This window comes from Nelumbo lutea, chromosome 3, assembly GCF_056320005.1.
Source record: "Nelumbo lutea isolate HS-2025 chromosome 3, American lotus-T2T, whole genome shotgun sequence".
NCBI classification, from domain to species: domain Eukaryota; kingdom Viridiplantae; phylum Streptophyta; class Magnoliopsida; order Proteales; family Nelumbonaceae; genus Nelumbo; species Nelumbo lutea.
Genome location: NC_142686.1, coordinates 3,129,086 through 3,143,729, shown reverse-complemented (window position 1 = coordinate 3,143,729; position 14,644 = coordinate 3,129,086). Strand labels below are relative to the sequence as shown.

At 39.6% G+C, this 14,644-nt stretch overlaps 1 protein-coding gene across 6 annotated transcripts in view; it reads right to left on the bottom strand.

Moving 5' to 3' along the window:
• LOC148862397 (ENTH/VHS family protein) overlaps positions 1-14,644 on the bottom strand; it is an 88,880-nt gene that overhangs the window by 43,859 nt on the left and 30,377 nt on the right. For 2 of the 6 annotated variants that reach the window (XM_088980483.1, XM_088980482.1), the window contains one exon: positions 1,389-1,636. The exons of 2 other annotated variants lie outside the window; for them this stretch is intronic. In XM_088980483.1, the coding sequence (XP_088836609.1) occupies positions 1,389-1,636 (248 nt within the window). The remainder of the gene's footprint in view (positions 1-1,388; positions 1,637-14,644) is intronic. 2 more of the 6 variants (XM_088980484.1, XM_088980485.1) reach the window with 1 other exon arrangement.

Sequence of the window (14,644 nt, the reverse complement as noted above, 5' to 3'; positions counted from 1 at the left end):
CTTCCATAAAGCATAGTTTGTGCCATTGAATTTAATAGGGAGAACCCCCATCCTTTCTGATGCCATTGAAGGACAAAAGACAATAATGCACACTACCAAGAAATCAATAAAATTCGAACCAGAGGGTAGAAAATAGAGTACCTTTCAGCTGAGATCCAAAAAATGGTAATTGTAGTATTAAGTGCTTCTGCCAAACTGAAAAGTGGATCGAAACCCTTCAAAATCAAAACTGATGCAAACCAAACCAAAATGACTCAGTAGCTCTGGGCGACACCAGATCTAAGATTTCAGGCTGATCCGATGTCTCTACAAGGAGATCCAAGAAGAAGGAGAAATCTGATGGCACAACAGCCCAGAGAAATGATATGTAAAGTTCAGATCTGAAGCTTCTCTAGGAAGAAGATTCAAAGACACTCAAGAGCCTCCCAAATACTGTTAGAGAGTTCTTGAGATAGCAGCAACAGAGATGATTGAAAAGATACTATATGCAGATCAAATCGTGACCTGCTCTGATACCATGTCAGAGTCAAGTCGAAAAGGCAAAATTAGAAGAGAGAAAAGAACAAACAGTCTGGTGGGTGTGTCACCTTGTGATTGTTGACACCCTAAAAGAGATATTTATGTTAAAGAAAGTAAAAGGACAAATCCACCCTTAGTGTACAAAAGAAAGAGTACAAAAAATAGATGTACAAAAATAGCCTTGCGGGTAGATCTTCTCACTGTCTCTACAAAAAACAGATATTAGCGTTTAAAAATACTTCTATCAACCACAGGGTTGCAAAATTACAAGGCTTTAGGACTATGGACTACCAAAGTGGGGTATCTCAATGGTGAACCATCATGGGGAATGCACTTCACATTGACATAAACCTCTCACCAACTGTTATGTTACGGTTGTTACCTATGTTACCCAAGGAGAAATGCAAGAATCCAAAATTCTGTGTTGTGAGCCTCTTCCAAATAAAGCATACAAAGCCATGCTTTTCCCCAATTCCCCCTTAACCTCCAAAAATTGTCAACACTCTCACTGACAATCAAATTATTCCAAACTTTGTTTACCCCTCAAAAGTACCTTGTAAGGGAGAAACTAGATCAAATACCTCACTAAGCCCATTGGGAAAAACCCCAGTGGCAATCCTACAAATACTTCCAATCAGGCTTATAAGTAAATTATCTAAGCTCCAATATACCTGTTTTCTTAGGGGTAAAGGAGATGAAAGTGGCATTCGTACTTTTGTAGTTTTGTTCATCATTCCTTCCCATTGTCTATTATACTTACAGATTGTAATATTGATCCAGAAAAGAGTTCCAATATATGAAATACAGGTATACACAATTTTTTGGATTCAAGATAGTAACATAATGTGAAAAAGCATATTTCTACATACCAGTCTAAAAGCAGCATTTCTAACAAGCTCATCCCCATTTTCAATTACATCACTGAGGGCATCTGGAAGAACCTTCCAAAATTCATTGACAAACTCAGAACCCTTTCGCCTACTATTCTGTAAAATATCATTTGCAAGGTATAGAAAAGACAGCCGCTGTTCTTGAGGAGAACAATGAAACTGCCTGTCCCATGTTTCAACAACATATTTTGCTTTCTTCCTGTGAAAGATACACCAGTGTGATAAAGCTTGACTCTGTTAAGGATAACTAAGAAACATTTATAGATTAGGATACGAAGTAAAGAAGTACAAATAAAAAAGGAAAACTAGGCATAAAGCCCACATAGATATGTACAACCATATAGAGTACATCCTTTTTTCTTGGGAATAGGCAATGGTGTTTGTATTCCATTCATAAGAAGGCATAAAGTACACAAAAATATGTACAAGCATGATTGATTAGAACTATATATATATATGCTTGTACAACATATATGTACAAGCATGATTGATTACAACTATATATATATATAGTTCTCAAAATATATATATATATATATATATATATATATATATACTTTACCTTACAGTTCTCAAAATATATATATATATACATACATATGTACAAGCATGATTGATTAGAACTATACATTAGCAGTATACAAGGAGCTATATACATCATAGTAGTGTCAAGGATGATTACATACCAATAGGTGAAGGACACTCCGAGATGAAAGAATTGCATGCAGCACTTTATGGTTTAAGACTGGCTCTCAAGAATATGAAAATCTGATTGAAGGGGATTAAGAAACAATTGTGGGTTGGCTCAAGGATGGGATGGAAGGACCAGGGTATAAAGCATCAGATGAGGGAGGTGAGACATTTGGCCATCATCGCGGAAGTAATATGTTTATGGATCAACAATCTGCAAATATTTTCGCGGGCTCCCTGGCTTAGGAAATAGGAAGTTAGTTGACAGTCACTGATTTTGGGGGTATATCCATTTGGATTGAAAAAAAAAAAAGGCATTTATGTTCCATGGGGCTTATTAGAATTTTTGGTAAAACAGCACTTGGCTAGCTCTAATTTTAATGGTTGGTAAGTGTTTTCTATGAATCTATGTACTTATACTTTGTATTATATTTTCCCCGCCAATACATTTTTTATCAGCAGAAAAGAGTTTTATTAAATTGATAAATAGAGTTAATACATTCAGTTTACAAAAATTTCCATCCAACTCTAGAACAGAGTTACATAGTAGCCCAAAAAAGTTGCTGCCTCAATACCCCTTGTTAAAGGGCATCAGCTATCCCATTTGCTGTCCTTCTCACCCACTTAAAGTGAATTTCATGGTCCTTTGCAATGCTTTCCATTTCTCTAAATGCATGTCTGAGAATCCAGGGGATGTGTCTATTGCAACTTGCGCAGGAAATAATTAACTTTGAATCCCCTTCCAACACCACCTGTCTATAGCCCAACTGTTTTGCTAATCTTAGACCTTGCAGCAATGCCAACAGTTCTGCTTTTAAAGAGTTTCCAATTCCAATAGGCCTTGAATATAGTGCTAATATTCTGCTCTGGGACTCTCTGAATACACCTTCTATTCCTGCCATGCCCGGGTTTCCATAAGAGCTTCCATGAAAATTCAGTAATCCTAAAGATTTAAACCCATAGCAACTTATAACAAATCAGGAAAATGGCCACTATGCTCATTACTCACACAAGACACATGACATCAGATCAACAAGATCTTGATGTGTCATTAGATAAGTCCCTGAATAACCTACATAATAACTAAAATAAAGCCAAAAGGACAAGAAATCAACTCAACTCATCTAAGGGGCTGTTTGATAACAGCTGATGTGGCTGAACTGAAAAGATTATTGCTTTGTCTTTTAGTGAACAAGTTTTTGAGAAGGTTGTGGGCTCCTTAATTGTTGAAGCTGAAGTTGGGTAGATCACTACACCCTTAAAATTTTCATTATTTAATTATTTTATCAACTAAAAGACAAAGTAATGTGTCTTTCAGTTCAGCAACTTCGTCCATTATCAAACAGCACCTAAGCCTTGTCACCTTGTCCCAACAATATGGGGCCAGCTGCCAGCTACATAATCCTGTTCTACCATTCTCCTCTGTTCAGTGCCATATCTGTTGTTAAGTTATGGGTCCTTAAATCATTTCTCACTACTTTAACCCATGTCCTTTTTGGTCTGCCCCTAGCTCTTCTAGATCCTTCAACTTGTAACAGACTATTTCTCACTGTTTCTATAGATCGTCTTCCCTGTACATGACTGATCCATCTTAATCTACATTCCCTCATTTTATCACCTGTTGGTACCACCCCCACGTTCCTTCGAACAAGTTCATTTCTGTTCCTATCCTTTCTAGTTTCCCACTCATACATTTCAATATTTGCATTTTTACTATTCAAAAACATGTGTTTGACACATGAAATATAGGGTGCAAGAAAAAGAAAATTTTAACATATTTTGATTCTCTAGATTAAATATAAGCACATGTACAACAACTATAAACTTCTCTAAATTCAAAAAAAATAAAAATCTAACAAGAAATTATAACATATTTTGGTTCTCTAGATCAATAAATAAATAAATAAGCACATGTACAACAACTATAAACTATAAATAACTAAAATTCACCCAAGTATAGAAGAAAAAACCCCCAAAACTATGAAAAAGACACCGCAATAGGAGAAATTGAGAAAAACTTATTTTCCTCCTCTACAGATCTTTCCCTCTTTACGTGTATTGTTAGAGTCAGCAGCCATAAGGGTAGTTTGGTCTTTTGTCATGTAATTAGAGCTGAGTTGTCTATTTTGTTTTTGTTTAAGTTATGTGTCCCACACTTGATGAGGGACATAATTGTCTTTGTAGTTCAAGATACATAACATATAAATAAGAGGGGAGTCAGCTGAGAGAGTCTTCTTTTTTCTCTGGCCAAGCTCTCTATTTTTCTTCTCTTCTTTCTCTTCTTCTCTTTCTCTCTTTCTTTCTTATTTCAGACCTAGGACTGAACCGGTGTTAACCGAACCATTAACATGTATCAATCAGATTTCAACCTTTTGGCAGTATTCTAGTTAATGGGTGGACCAACTGAAGGGGCAAATCTCACGCTAAATCAATTGCAATCCAACTTATTAGGATGGCCCCAGGTTACAACTATAGTAAACTTTGAGAAGATTCCTAACAATACAGGCCACAAATGGGACCCTATGAAAGATTGCATAGACCAAAAAACCAGTCAAATAAAATGAACTTATCCATCTTACCAAGTGAAGTTCATTTACGCTACAGAAAAACAACAAGATCCAGAGCCCAAGGAAGTTCCCTTGTAGGTACGTACGTGGGTATCAGTCACCAGTGGTCTCTTTTTTTTATGAGTAACTGCGACTTATATTAATTATGAACATAGTGTACATAGATTACAAAAGTTCTTTAAGGAGGGTAAAAAACACCCCCCCCCCACACACACACCAAGCTCGTACTATCCTTTTACAGTTGAGCCCAAAACAATTGCTCCACCCCTTGTTTGGCTAAAGCATCATCCATGCTATTAGCCAATCTTTGTACCCATTGAATTCTAACGTGCATGTTTCCTTTAGCCATTTAAACTCCCACATTTCATTTTTTGTATAGTAAATAAAATTTATCAAAAAAATAAAAGAAATTACAAGAAAGATGATAAAAAGTCACCCAAGAGAAGAAAGAAACAACCCTTCAACCCACCACAACCAGCTCCAATCCCACAAACTCAAAGTCGAAAAAGAACTCCAAAAAGAAACAAAAAACACCAAACCAGAGAAAGAAAACATCAGACAGAACCCAGACCAAAATCAACTTTCTCAAAACAACTTTTGAACATCAAACTGCAAATTTTAAGGCAGTTCGACTGTTTATTAATTACCTACCTTTTAGTAGATGACACAGCCACTTTCCCCCACATCCTCATAATATCATTAAAGGGAAAAAAAGATGAGAATACATCCAATGATTTTATGCAATATGCGCTACCCTTACTGCAATGCATTTGCTTGAGGCTTCCTTACTTCTTTCTTGCACTTTGAAAGCATCCTCTCTTCCCAAATTGTCCAAACAACAGCTGCTCTAATGCATCTCCAGATGATTCTTCCTCTTTTCCTTGGCCATGTAAACATGGAAGAATAGAATAAATTGGCAACATCTAGAAGAGGACTCCAACTATAAATGGACAAGAGATAGTAAGTGGTAGCATGTCTCACCATTTCCTTTGCAAAGAAAACACTAATTAATTCTTCTCTTTTGTAGGGAGTCCATAGTGTTGATCATTTCATGGAACACCTTCCAATAAAAAGCTCCAATTTTGGAAGGAATGAGAAAACACTAAATCCTTTTCAAAGAAAATCCTACACAGGAGCTAAGGAAGGGCAAAAAACACAAAACCAAGAGGCACAAGAGAAGGATCTTGGCAGGTAAAGGAACCAAATATAACTGTCAGATTTTTGGGGATCCAACCAAACCCCTTTAAAGAACTATAATAGATTTAAAACACTCTAGTATTTAGGGTCCCTAATACCTCTTCTAAAACCCAAATCTCAACCGGACCCATTGTGTGAAGCTGAAGGAAAGACAAATTTTGAAACACACACCCTTTTAAGGGTGGAAACGGAAAACAAGGTAGGAAAATGGTCTTTTAGCGGTGCTTCCCCTGCTCTTAAATTCCCCAAAAAGGAAGTTTACTGCCAAAGCACACATCATACCTTATGAAATTGAGAAACTAGGGGTATATGACATGAATAGCCTTCCACAGACAGGGAAGACAAGATAGCCCTTGAGGATAAGTCAGCATCCCATGTATGTTGATCACTATTCTATGCCAAAGCTTGCCTCTCTCAACCAGAAACCTCCATAACCATTTCCCTAATAGTGCCCTATTCTTCCTTTCTATATTTCCCATCCCCCCCCCCCTTCTGTCCTTCTTTCTATACACTACTTCTGACCTAATCAAGTGATCCTTTATGCCTTCCCCTGGCTCCCATAAGAAATCTTTCATTACCTTCTCTATCTTCTTAGTTATCTTATGCGAGATCTTAAAAATTGAGAGATAATACACAAGAAGGTTAGCAAAGTGGACTTAGTAAGAGTTTATGTACCCCCTAAAGAGACAAAGTTCCTCTTCCAAACAGCCAACTTTTTTATTAAATATTTCCAAAATCAGGTCCAAAACCTACCTTCCTTAGGGCTAGCTTCTAGAGGAAGGCCTAAGTAAATTCATGAGCCAAGAATTGACTGCACATCCTAGAATTTGAGCATTGGAGGCCAGCAATCTATCCTCTATGTTCAACAACCCTCCTCATGGGCCAGCAATCTATCCTAGAATTTGAGCATTAGAAGCCTAAGTAATTCATGGACCAAGAGTTCTCAAAATTAAGTTTCAAATTAGACATCCTTTCAAAATGTTCAACAACCTTCCTCAAATTGCTTGCTTGCAGTACCTCTCTCCCTTGGCAAAAAAATAATAGTATTATTTGCAAACTAGATATGGGTGACCACCAGTCTATCTCTCCCAACTCTCCAACCATTGATTAATTGCGTTCTATCAGCTCTTGAGATCAATCAACTGAGTACTTAACACCAGTGATTGGTCAGTCTCAATATATAAGAATTGTTAGACAGTCTTGTATGCCCTTAGCTTCAATCGGATTTGATGTACTTTTGTTATTTAGTGGAAATAAATTAAAGTGCATGTTTGATTCATGTTGTTTGGTATAATTTTGTGTAAGACCCTAAAACTGGACACTTATAGAAACTTGTGTTAGTTTTAAATGTTCACAGCCATTGGATAAGTCTGGGGAGATTTATCCTGCCAAGGCTGATACTGGTGTGCCACCAAGTGTTGGGATGGCTTGTTTCGGCCATCAGGGTAAGACCCAAGGCACATGCAGTATTGGATTGCTTGAACCCTTGAACCGGACCAGATTTCCAGTATTGCCCTAGACCTTAGAGACAGATGGGCAAAACTGGAAAGTTACACCTGACCCCTAGACTCGATTATTACACATCACTAGGTGCCGAATCGGGCTGTCTTTGATGTGTCAATCAGTGAGATCCTTAGTGGGGGTCAAAACCTGGACATGTTGGGGCAGTCTGAGAATTCATCTGAGTGAATGGTCATAGTGACAGGATCGGCCCCTTTGTCGGACAATGGTAATGATCGGGAATGCACTCTCTCTGATGGAAACCAAACTGCCGGCAGTTGATTTCAATCGTTGGAATTTTGTTTTGCAATATATATATATATATATATATGTATATGTACGGTTTCAAAAGATTTGCAAAAGGTTTTGATTCCCAGGATCTATGTGAGTAGAGAGTGCGGCACTGTTCCTTGCAGCCGAGAGAGAGGTCTTCTCTTGTCGGGCAGTGCTTGATCATTAAGGGCTGAGAGGTTAAGTGTAAGACCATTTAGGATAATACCTGATGGGCTAATCTTGCACCTGCCCACAGTCCCTGGATTTTTATAAGATGGCTTGGCCCAGGGACCACTTAATGTAAGTGTTGGGCCCATAGGGTCCATGTGATGGGCTCAAGGGGGTCACTGAGTCTTTCAGTGAATTCGGATGGTGTGTAGATCAATGCTTGGGTCCCACGCCATACAAAGAAGCCCAACTGGGCAGCAGGTTGGAAACTAGTTAAACACTGAACACTTAATGGGCCAAAAGCCCATTTCGAACTAGGCTGATATGATCACCAGTTCATAGGGCAAATCTGAGATTAATGTTAGTAAAAGGATTGGGTCTTTGACCTTATCCACTCTAAGAGACCAAATTCAAATTAGATTTGAATCTAGTAACCTCCTCATAAGATCAGGAGTTAACTAACTTAATCTGCAGATAGGATTAAGATTAACCTCTATCCAAATACTGATTTGGATTGGGATAACTCCCAAAATATTGGGAGGTTTCTTAATCAAGAAGAAAGAAGAGAAAACCCTAGCAGAAATATCAGATTTCGAACTAGGGGTTGGAGTAAGCAAGAAACACATCCTGCAATCTGAGATTTGATCTCTCACAGACTCCAGAGAGAAGAGACAATTCTGCCATCTTCGTCCCTGGACTTCTCCTCCTTCAGCCACCGCCACTACCTGTTGGAAGATTGGATCTTTGCAGCAACAGAAAGTCAAGAAAGCAGTTCTTGACAATAGTCTTGCAAGAAAGACACTAGGATTCGGTGTTCAATGTTTCCAAAGGGTTCTTGTGAAGAATCCAGTGTAAGACGCACCATGCTGGTTCCGTTCCATCCACAGCTGTGTCATCTTCAGCAGGAGCAGATCTTGGTTACTTCTTTAGGCGCGAACACCAACTTTGGGAGGATATTATTTCTCCAGATCAGGTATAATCCTTCATGTTTCCTTTTGGTTCAGATCTGGTTTGTTTATGGTTCAAGTAGGATCCTTGAATAATGTATTCTAAATTTAGGGAATATGATTCCCAGTTGGAAGAATGTAGGAATTTTTTTTGAAATTCGCCCCCCATTCCGCACCTTTCTTGGCGTCCATTAGATGGATCCTACCATTCTTTCAAGAATGTATAGCAGACCAGCATTATTTGGGGTGGAATATGCCCTATCATAATTATAATAGCCTCAGGGCTACCCAATCATAACAAACAATGTCTGAAGGATATTAGCACAGTACCTTTTATAGGTGGTAAATGGCATGCAAAAATGATTTCTTTCCTGCCAAACTAGCCCAACTTATGTACAGCCCTAATCAGGCTACAGATTGTCCATAACTTTCCAATCGACCACAATCAAGATGCCTCAGCAATTTTTACTTTCTTCTTTTTCCTCACTCATCTCAGAAAATTCTTCTTTGTAGAATGTTCCAGTGCATTATGGTTTTTTACTATTTTCATATCAGCAACCAGATTGAGTGGTAAGATATAAATCTTCCTAGAATGGAGGTAAGACAAACACAAATTATAGATATGTGGAAGCCATATTGAGAGATAGTCACTCCACTACAACTCTGCTTGGCCAACATCAATCTTTTTTCCTAGAGCAATTAATCAAAGAAATATATATTATAAAAGTAAAATAACAACAGTACAGACAGTAGTACAGTACAGGTAGCCATCTATGTTACATGAACACTTCTATAAGGATTCGGCCTGCCCTTTAATTCTGTTAGGCTGATAACAGTCAAAGTAAAAGAAATAGAGAAAGAGAGAGAAGAAGAGAAGATAAGAAAGGAAGAGAAAGATCTGGTTCGAACAAGAGAGAAAAGTTCACTCTCCCATTCGGCCAGATTTGTATTTATATTACTAATGCTCTGGGAATGACACATGTGCCCCTACTTATGTGAGGGACATAAGATCTAACATAACCTTACACATCAGCAACTTAAACATAAGCATAAAGACAAAAATACCCCTACATAGTTGGCATTAACACCCCCCCTCAAGCTAGTGAGTATATATCAAATAATCCCAGCTTGTTACATATGTAGTCCACTCTTCCCCGACTCAACCCTTTAGAAAACAAGCCTGACCATTGGTTTCCTGTGTTAACATATGCAGTATCTATCACTCCACTTAGCACCTTCTCTCTCACAAAGTGACAATCAACCTCTATGTGCTTGGTTCTCTCATGAAACACCGGATTAGAGGAGATATGGACTACAGCCTATTGTCACAATAGAGCTTCATTGGAGTGTCAACAGTGTATCCCATCTCCTATAGAATGTTCCTTAGCCACACTAATTCACAAGTAGTATGTGCCATTGCTCTATATTCTGCCTCTGCACTACTTCTTGCCACAACTGTCTTCTTCTTACTCTTCCATGTCACCAGATTACCCCCAAGAAAAGTGCAATAGCCTGTAGTAGATCTCCTATCAGATATAGAACCGGCCCAATCAGCATCAGTATACCCTTCTGTTTCAAGTTTTCCACCACTTCTGTATATCAAACCACGACCAGGAGCCCCCTTTAAATACCTCACAATCCTTAGAACTGCATCCCAATGTGGAACCAGAGGCTTCTGCATGAACTGACTTACCACACTAACTGCAAATGAAATGTCTAGCCAAGTAAGGGTTAGGTAGTTCAGTTTGCCTACAAGTCGTCGGTATCTGCCAGGGTCTTCAAACTCTTCACCCAATCACTGCTCAGCTTAGTGTTTATTTCCATAAATGTTTCAGCTGGTTTAGCACCTAACAAACATGTTTCTTCTAGAAAATCAAGAACATATTTCCTCTGATACAAGTTAATACCATGCTTAGACCTTGCTACTTCTATCCCCAATAAATATTTTAGTTTACCAAGGTCTTTTGTTTGAAAATGTTCCTGCATAAAAGTTTTCAACCTATCAATTCCCACTTTATCATTTCCAGTAATAACAATATCATCTACATACACCACCAAGTGGATCTTTCCTGCCTGAGAGTCATAACTGAAGACTGAATGGTCAACTTGGCACTGTTTCATACCAAAATTCTTTACCACCTCACTGAACCTACCAAACCATACTTGAGGAGACTATTTGAGCCCATAAATAGCCTTCTTTAGTCAACACACCTTACCATCCTCCCCCTGGGCAACAAACCCTAGTGGTTGCTCCATATAGACCTCCTCGAGCAGATCACCATTCAAGAAAGCATTCTTGATATCAAACTGATAGAGGAGCCAATCATACATAGCAGTAAGAGAAATCACAACACAAATCGAACCAATCTTAGCAACCAGGGAAAAGGTCTCTGTGTAGTCAATACCATAGGTTTGGGAGTACCCTTTGGCAACCAGTCTAGCTTTCAGCCACTCTACACTACCATCAGGTGAGTACTTAACAGTATAAACCCACTTACAACCACCAGCCTGCTTACAAGGAGGAAGAGTGGTGAGGTCCCATGTATGATTATGAGTTAGAGCTAAGAGTTCTTTTTCCATTGCACGATGCCATCCTGGAGAGGCAAGGGCTTCCTGGACATCCTTAGGGACAACAACAGAGGATAACAAGGAGATAAACTAGCGATGGAAAGTAGAAGGTGAGTGAGAGAAACATAATTAAAAAAAGGATGAAGGGTACAACTGCGTTTACATTTCCACAAGGCAATGGGAAGATCAAGATCAAATGTTGGGGTTAGGGCTGGTGTGGGAACAACTACTGGATCTGTCGACGATGATGGAGCTGGAGGAGGAGCCGGTACATGTTGGCAATGTGTATACACTTGACGGATAGGCAGCCGTTCAATAGGTGGTGGCACAGGAGGCAAGGACTTGGTCACAGCTGGAACAAGAGGAATAGAATCCACAATTGGAAGAGGAAGGGGAGGAGGTGATGAGGAGGAAGAAACATCACAGAACCCCGAGAAAAATGGAGTAGACTCAAAGAAAGTAACATCAGCACACACAAAAAAACGTTGAGAGCTATGATGATAACACTTATTCCCCTTCCAAGTCCGGGAGTAGCCAAGGAAGATGCACATAATGGATCGTGCATCTAACTTGTCCCTTCCTGGCCCCAGATTATGAACGAAGCACACACCCAAAAACTCAAGAAAGAGGAAACGGAGACGAGGTAGGAAACAAAGTGGTGAATGGAGAATGACCATCAAGGATAGACGTGGGCATCCGGTTAATCAGGAAGCAAGAAGTAAGCACCGCATCACTCCAAAAAGGTTTAGGTACATTCATGTGGTGCATGAGGGATCGAGCTGCTTCCAAAAGATGACGATTCTTTCTCTCAGCCACCACATTTTGTTGTGGGGTGTAGGTACATAAAGTTTGATGGATAATGCCATGTTGGTCCAAGTATTCTTGAAATGATGTAGAGAAATATTCACGGCCATTATCGAAGCGAAAAAATTTAATATGGACACCAAACTGGTTGTGAATCTCAGCATAAAATTTTTGGAAAATGACAAATAATTCACTCATTTCTTTCATTAAATAAAGCCACGTCATCCTTGAATAATCATCAACAAAAATGACAAAATATCTATATCCATTGTATGACATTACTTTATAAGGACCCCAAACATCTGAATGAACTAAAGAAAAAGGACTTGACATACGGTTATCAACCCTAGGACTAAAGGGAACACGATGATGTTTCCCCAACTAACACGACTCACAATCCAAAACAGAAAGATGACTCAATGAAGGAACCAAAGACTTCAAAACTTTCAACGAAGGATGACCAAATCACAGTGCCACTAGAGAGGAGAAAGAGATGACTGGAGAGTTGTTGACGTACTTCCACAACCGTCAAGGTAATACAATCCACCAGCTCCATGCCCTCCGTCAATCTTCATCCCCGTCTCGAGATCCTGAAAAACACACGAAAAATGGTAAAAAGTAATAGAACAATTAAGAGACTTGGTCAACTTACTAACTGACATAAGGTTAAACGGAAATTTAGGGACATACAAAACTAAGGATAAGGGTAAGGGGTCCATGTTAACATTACCAACACCACAAATGGAGGATGTAGAGCCATTAGCAAGGGTAACAAATTGTGATATTAGGCAATGAGAGAGGGAAGAAAACACACATGGAGTTCCGGTCATGTGATCGAATGCTCCAATGTCAATAATCCAGGGATTGGGTGTGGATGCCAGACAAGCCATACCTGAGTGTGCGAGAGTGGCCGTGTTCTACTGAGATGTGGCCTGAACAAACCTCTCATACTCATCACAGGGAACACTCATCATCTCCTTCCCTAGAACATCTGTGGATGTAGGGAGCATTTAATCAGCTAAATGACTCTCCTGTCCAAAGCTATTGTCACTAGTCATGGCATGATTGGCCCAAGTTGAAGGTGGACCATGCAAATCATAGCAACAACTAATGATATGTCCATCCATGCCACAGTGTGTAAATCTCCTCGGACCTGAACTATGACCTCTGCCATGGGCTCCCTCTGAATCTCGACCACCACCACGGTAAAATGTAGGTCCATCACCACCACTCCGGCCATATATCGGTCCACTGCTACCACTACGGCCAGACTGAGCTCCACGAGCTCTACCTCTAACACCACGGCCCCTTGATACTGCAAATGCTGATCTGTCGGAAACACTAGGGTTCTCGGTAGATCCAATAGAAATCCTCCTAAGACGAGCAAACACCTCTTCTAAGAAAGGGAGAGCCCCGCACTGGTTCATATTCAGACTTCAGCCCCACCAAAAATCGAGTCACATCTAGTTGTTCTCTCTATTGTTGCTGAATTTTGACATCAGAAATAAGGGGGTGATAAACATTCAACTCATTACAGATGTTTCTCATACTAGCATAGTACTCCTCAAGACTCTGATTACCCTGTTGCAGATTAAGTATTCCTAATACAGCTGATATACTCTAGTTGTGTTGTCTTGACCCGAATACAACTTCTTAGCATGGTCCCACACTTCCTTGGTAGTATCAAGAAACATGAAATTTACACTAATCTTGGGTTCCATAACCATGTGATAATCTGTGCATCTTCTTGTTCCCAATCACCATACTCATGAGAATTAGTGGAGCGTTTTTTTTCCCTTATGTGTTTTATCTTCTTCTTTGCCTTGAGAAAGACCTCTACAGATTTAGCCCAAGGTACATATTTTCTCCATTTACTTTAATAGAGGTCATCTGAACATTCAGGTAGTCAATAGGGACCATCACACTAGTCTTGTTGTCACTTTTGTCTCCCATTGCTGAATTATGTTATTGCTGAATTCAGCACACTGCACACTAAGGTGTCGTTTGATTGCACTTTTTAGAGGTCTGAATCTGAAAATGCTACTTTTCAGACCTCACCCTTTGTTTGGTTGTACCTCTTAAATTGGGTCTAAAACCGATTTTCAAATCTGAAAATCATAGACCTTGGGCAAGGCTCTTAACACGCTCAGATGTGTTTCAGAGCCAGCCCAATGTCCAAAATATCCTTACAATTTTTCATAAATGACCCAAGTTACCCATGATACCCCTGAACCCAGAAAACCTAAACATTCGACCTCTCTCTCTCTCTTTCTCTCTTCGCCCTGTCTTCCCGCCACCACCGCTGCAAGTTGTAGCGGCGGCTCTCTCCCCCTGTCTTCTCTCGCTCTGTATTCCCGCCACCGCTGCTGCAACTTGCAACGGCTCTCTCTCTCTCTCTCTCTCTCTCTCTCTCTCTCTCTCTCTCTCTCGCCATCTCTCTCTTTGCTCTGTATTCCCGCCACCGCTGCTGCAACTTGCAACGGCGGCTCTCTCTCTCTCTCTCCCTCTCTCTTCCTCCCCT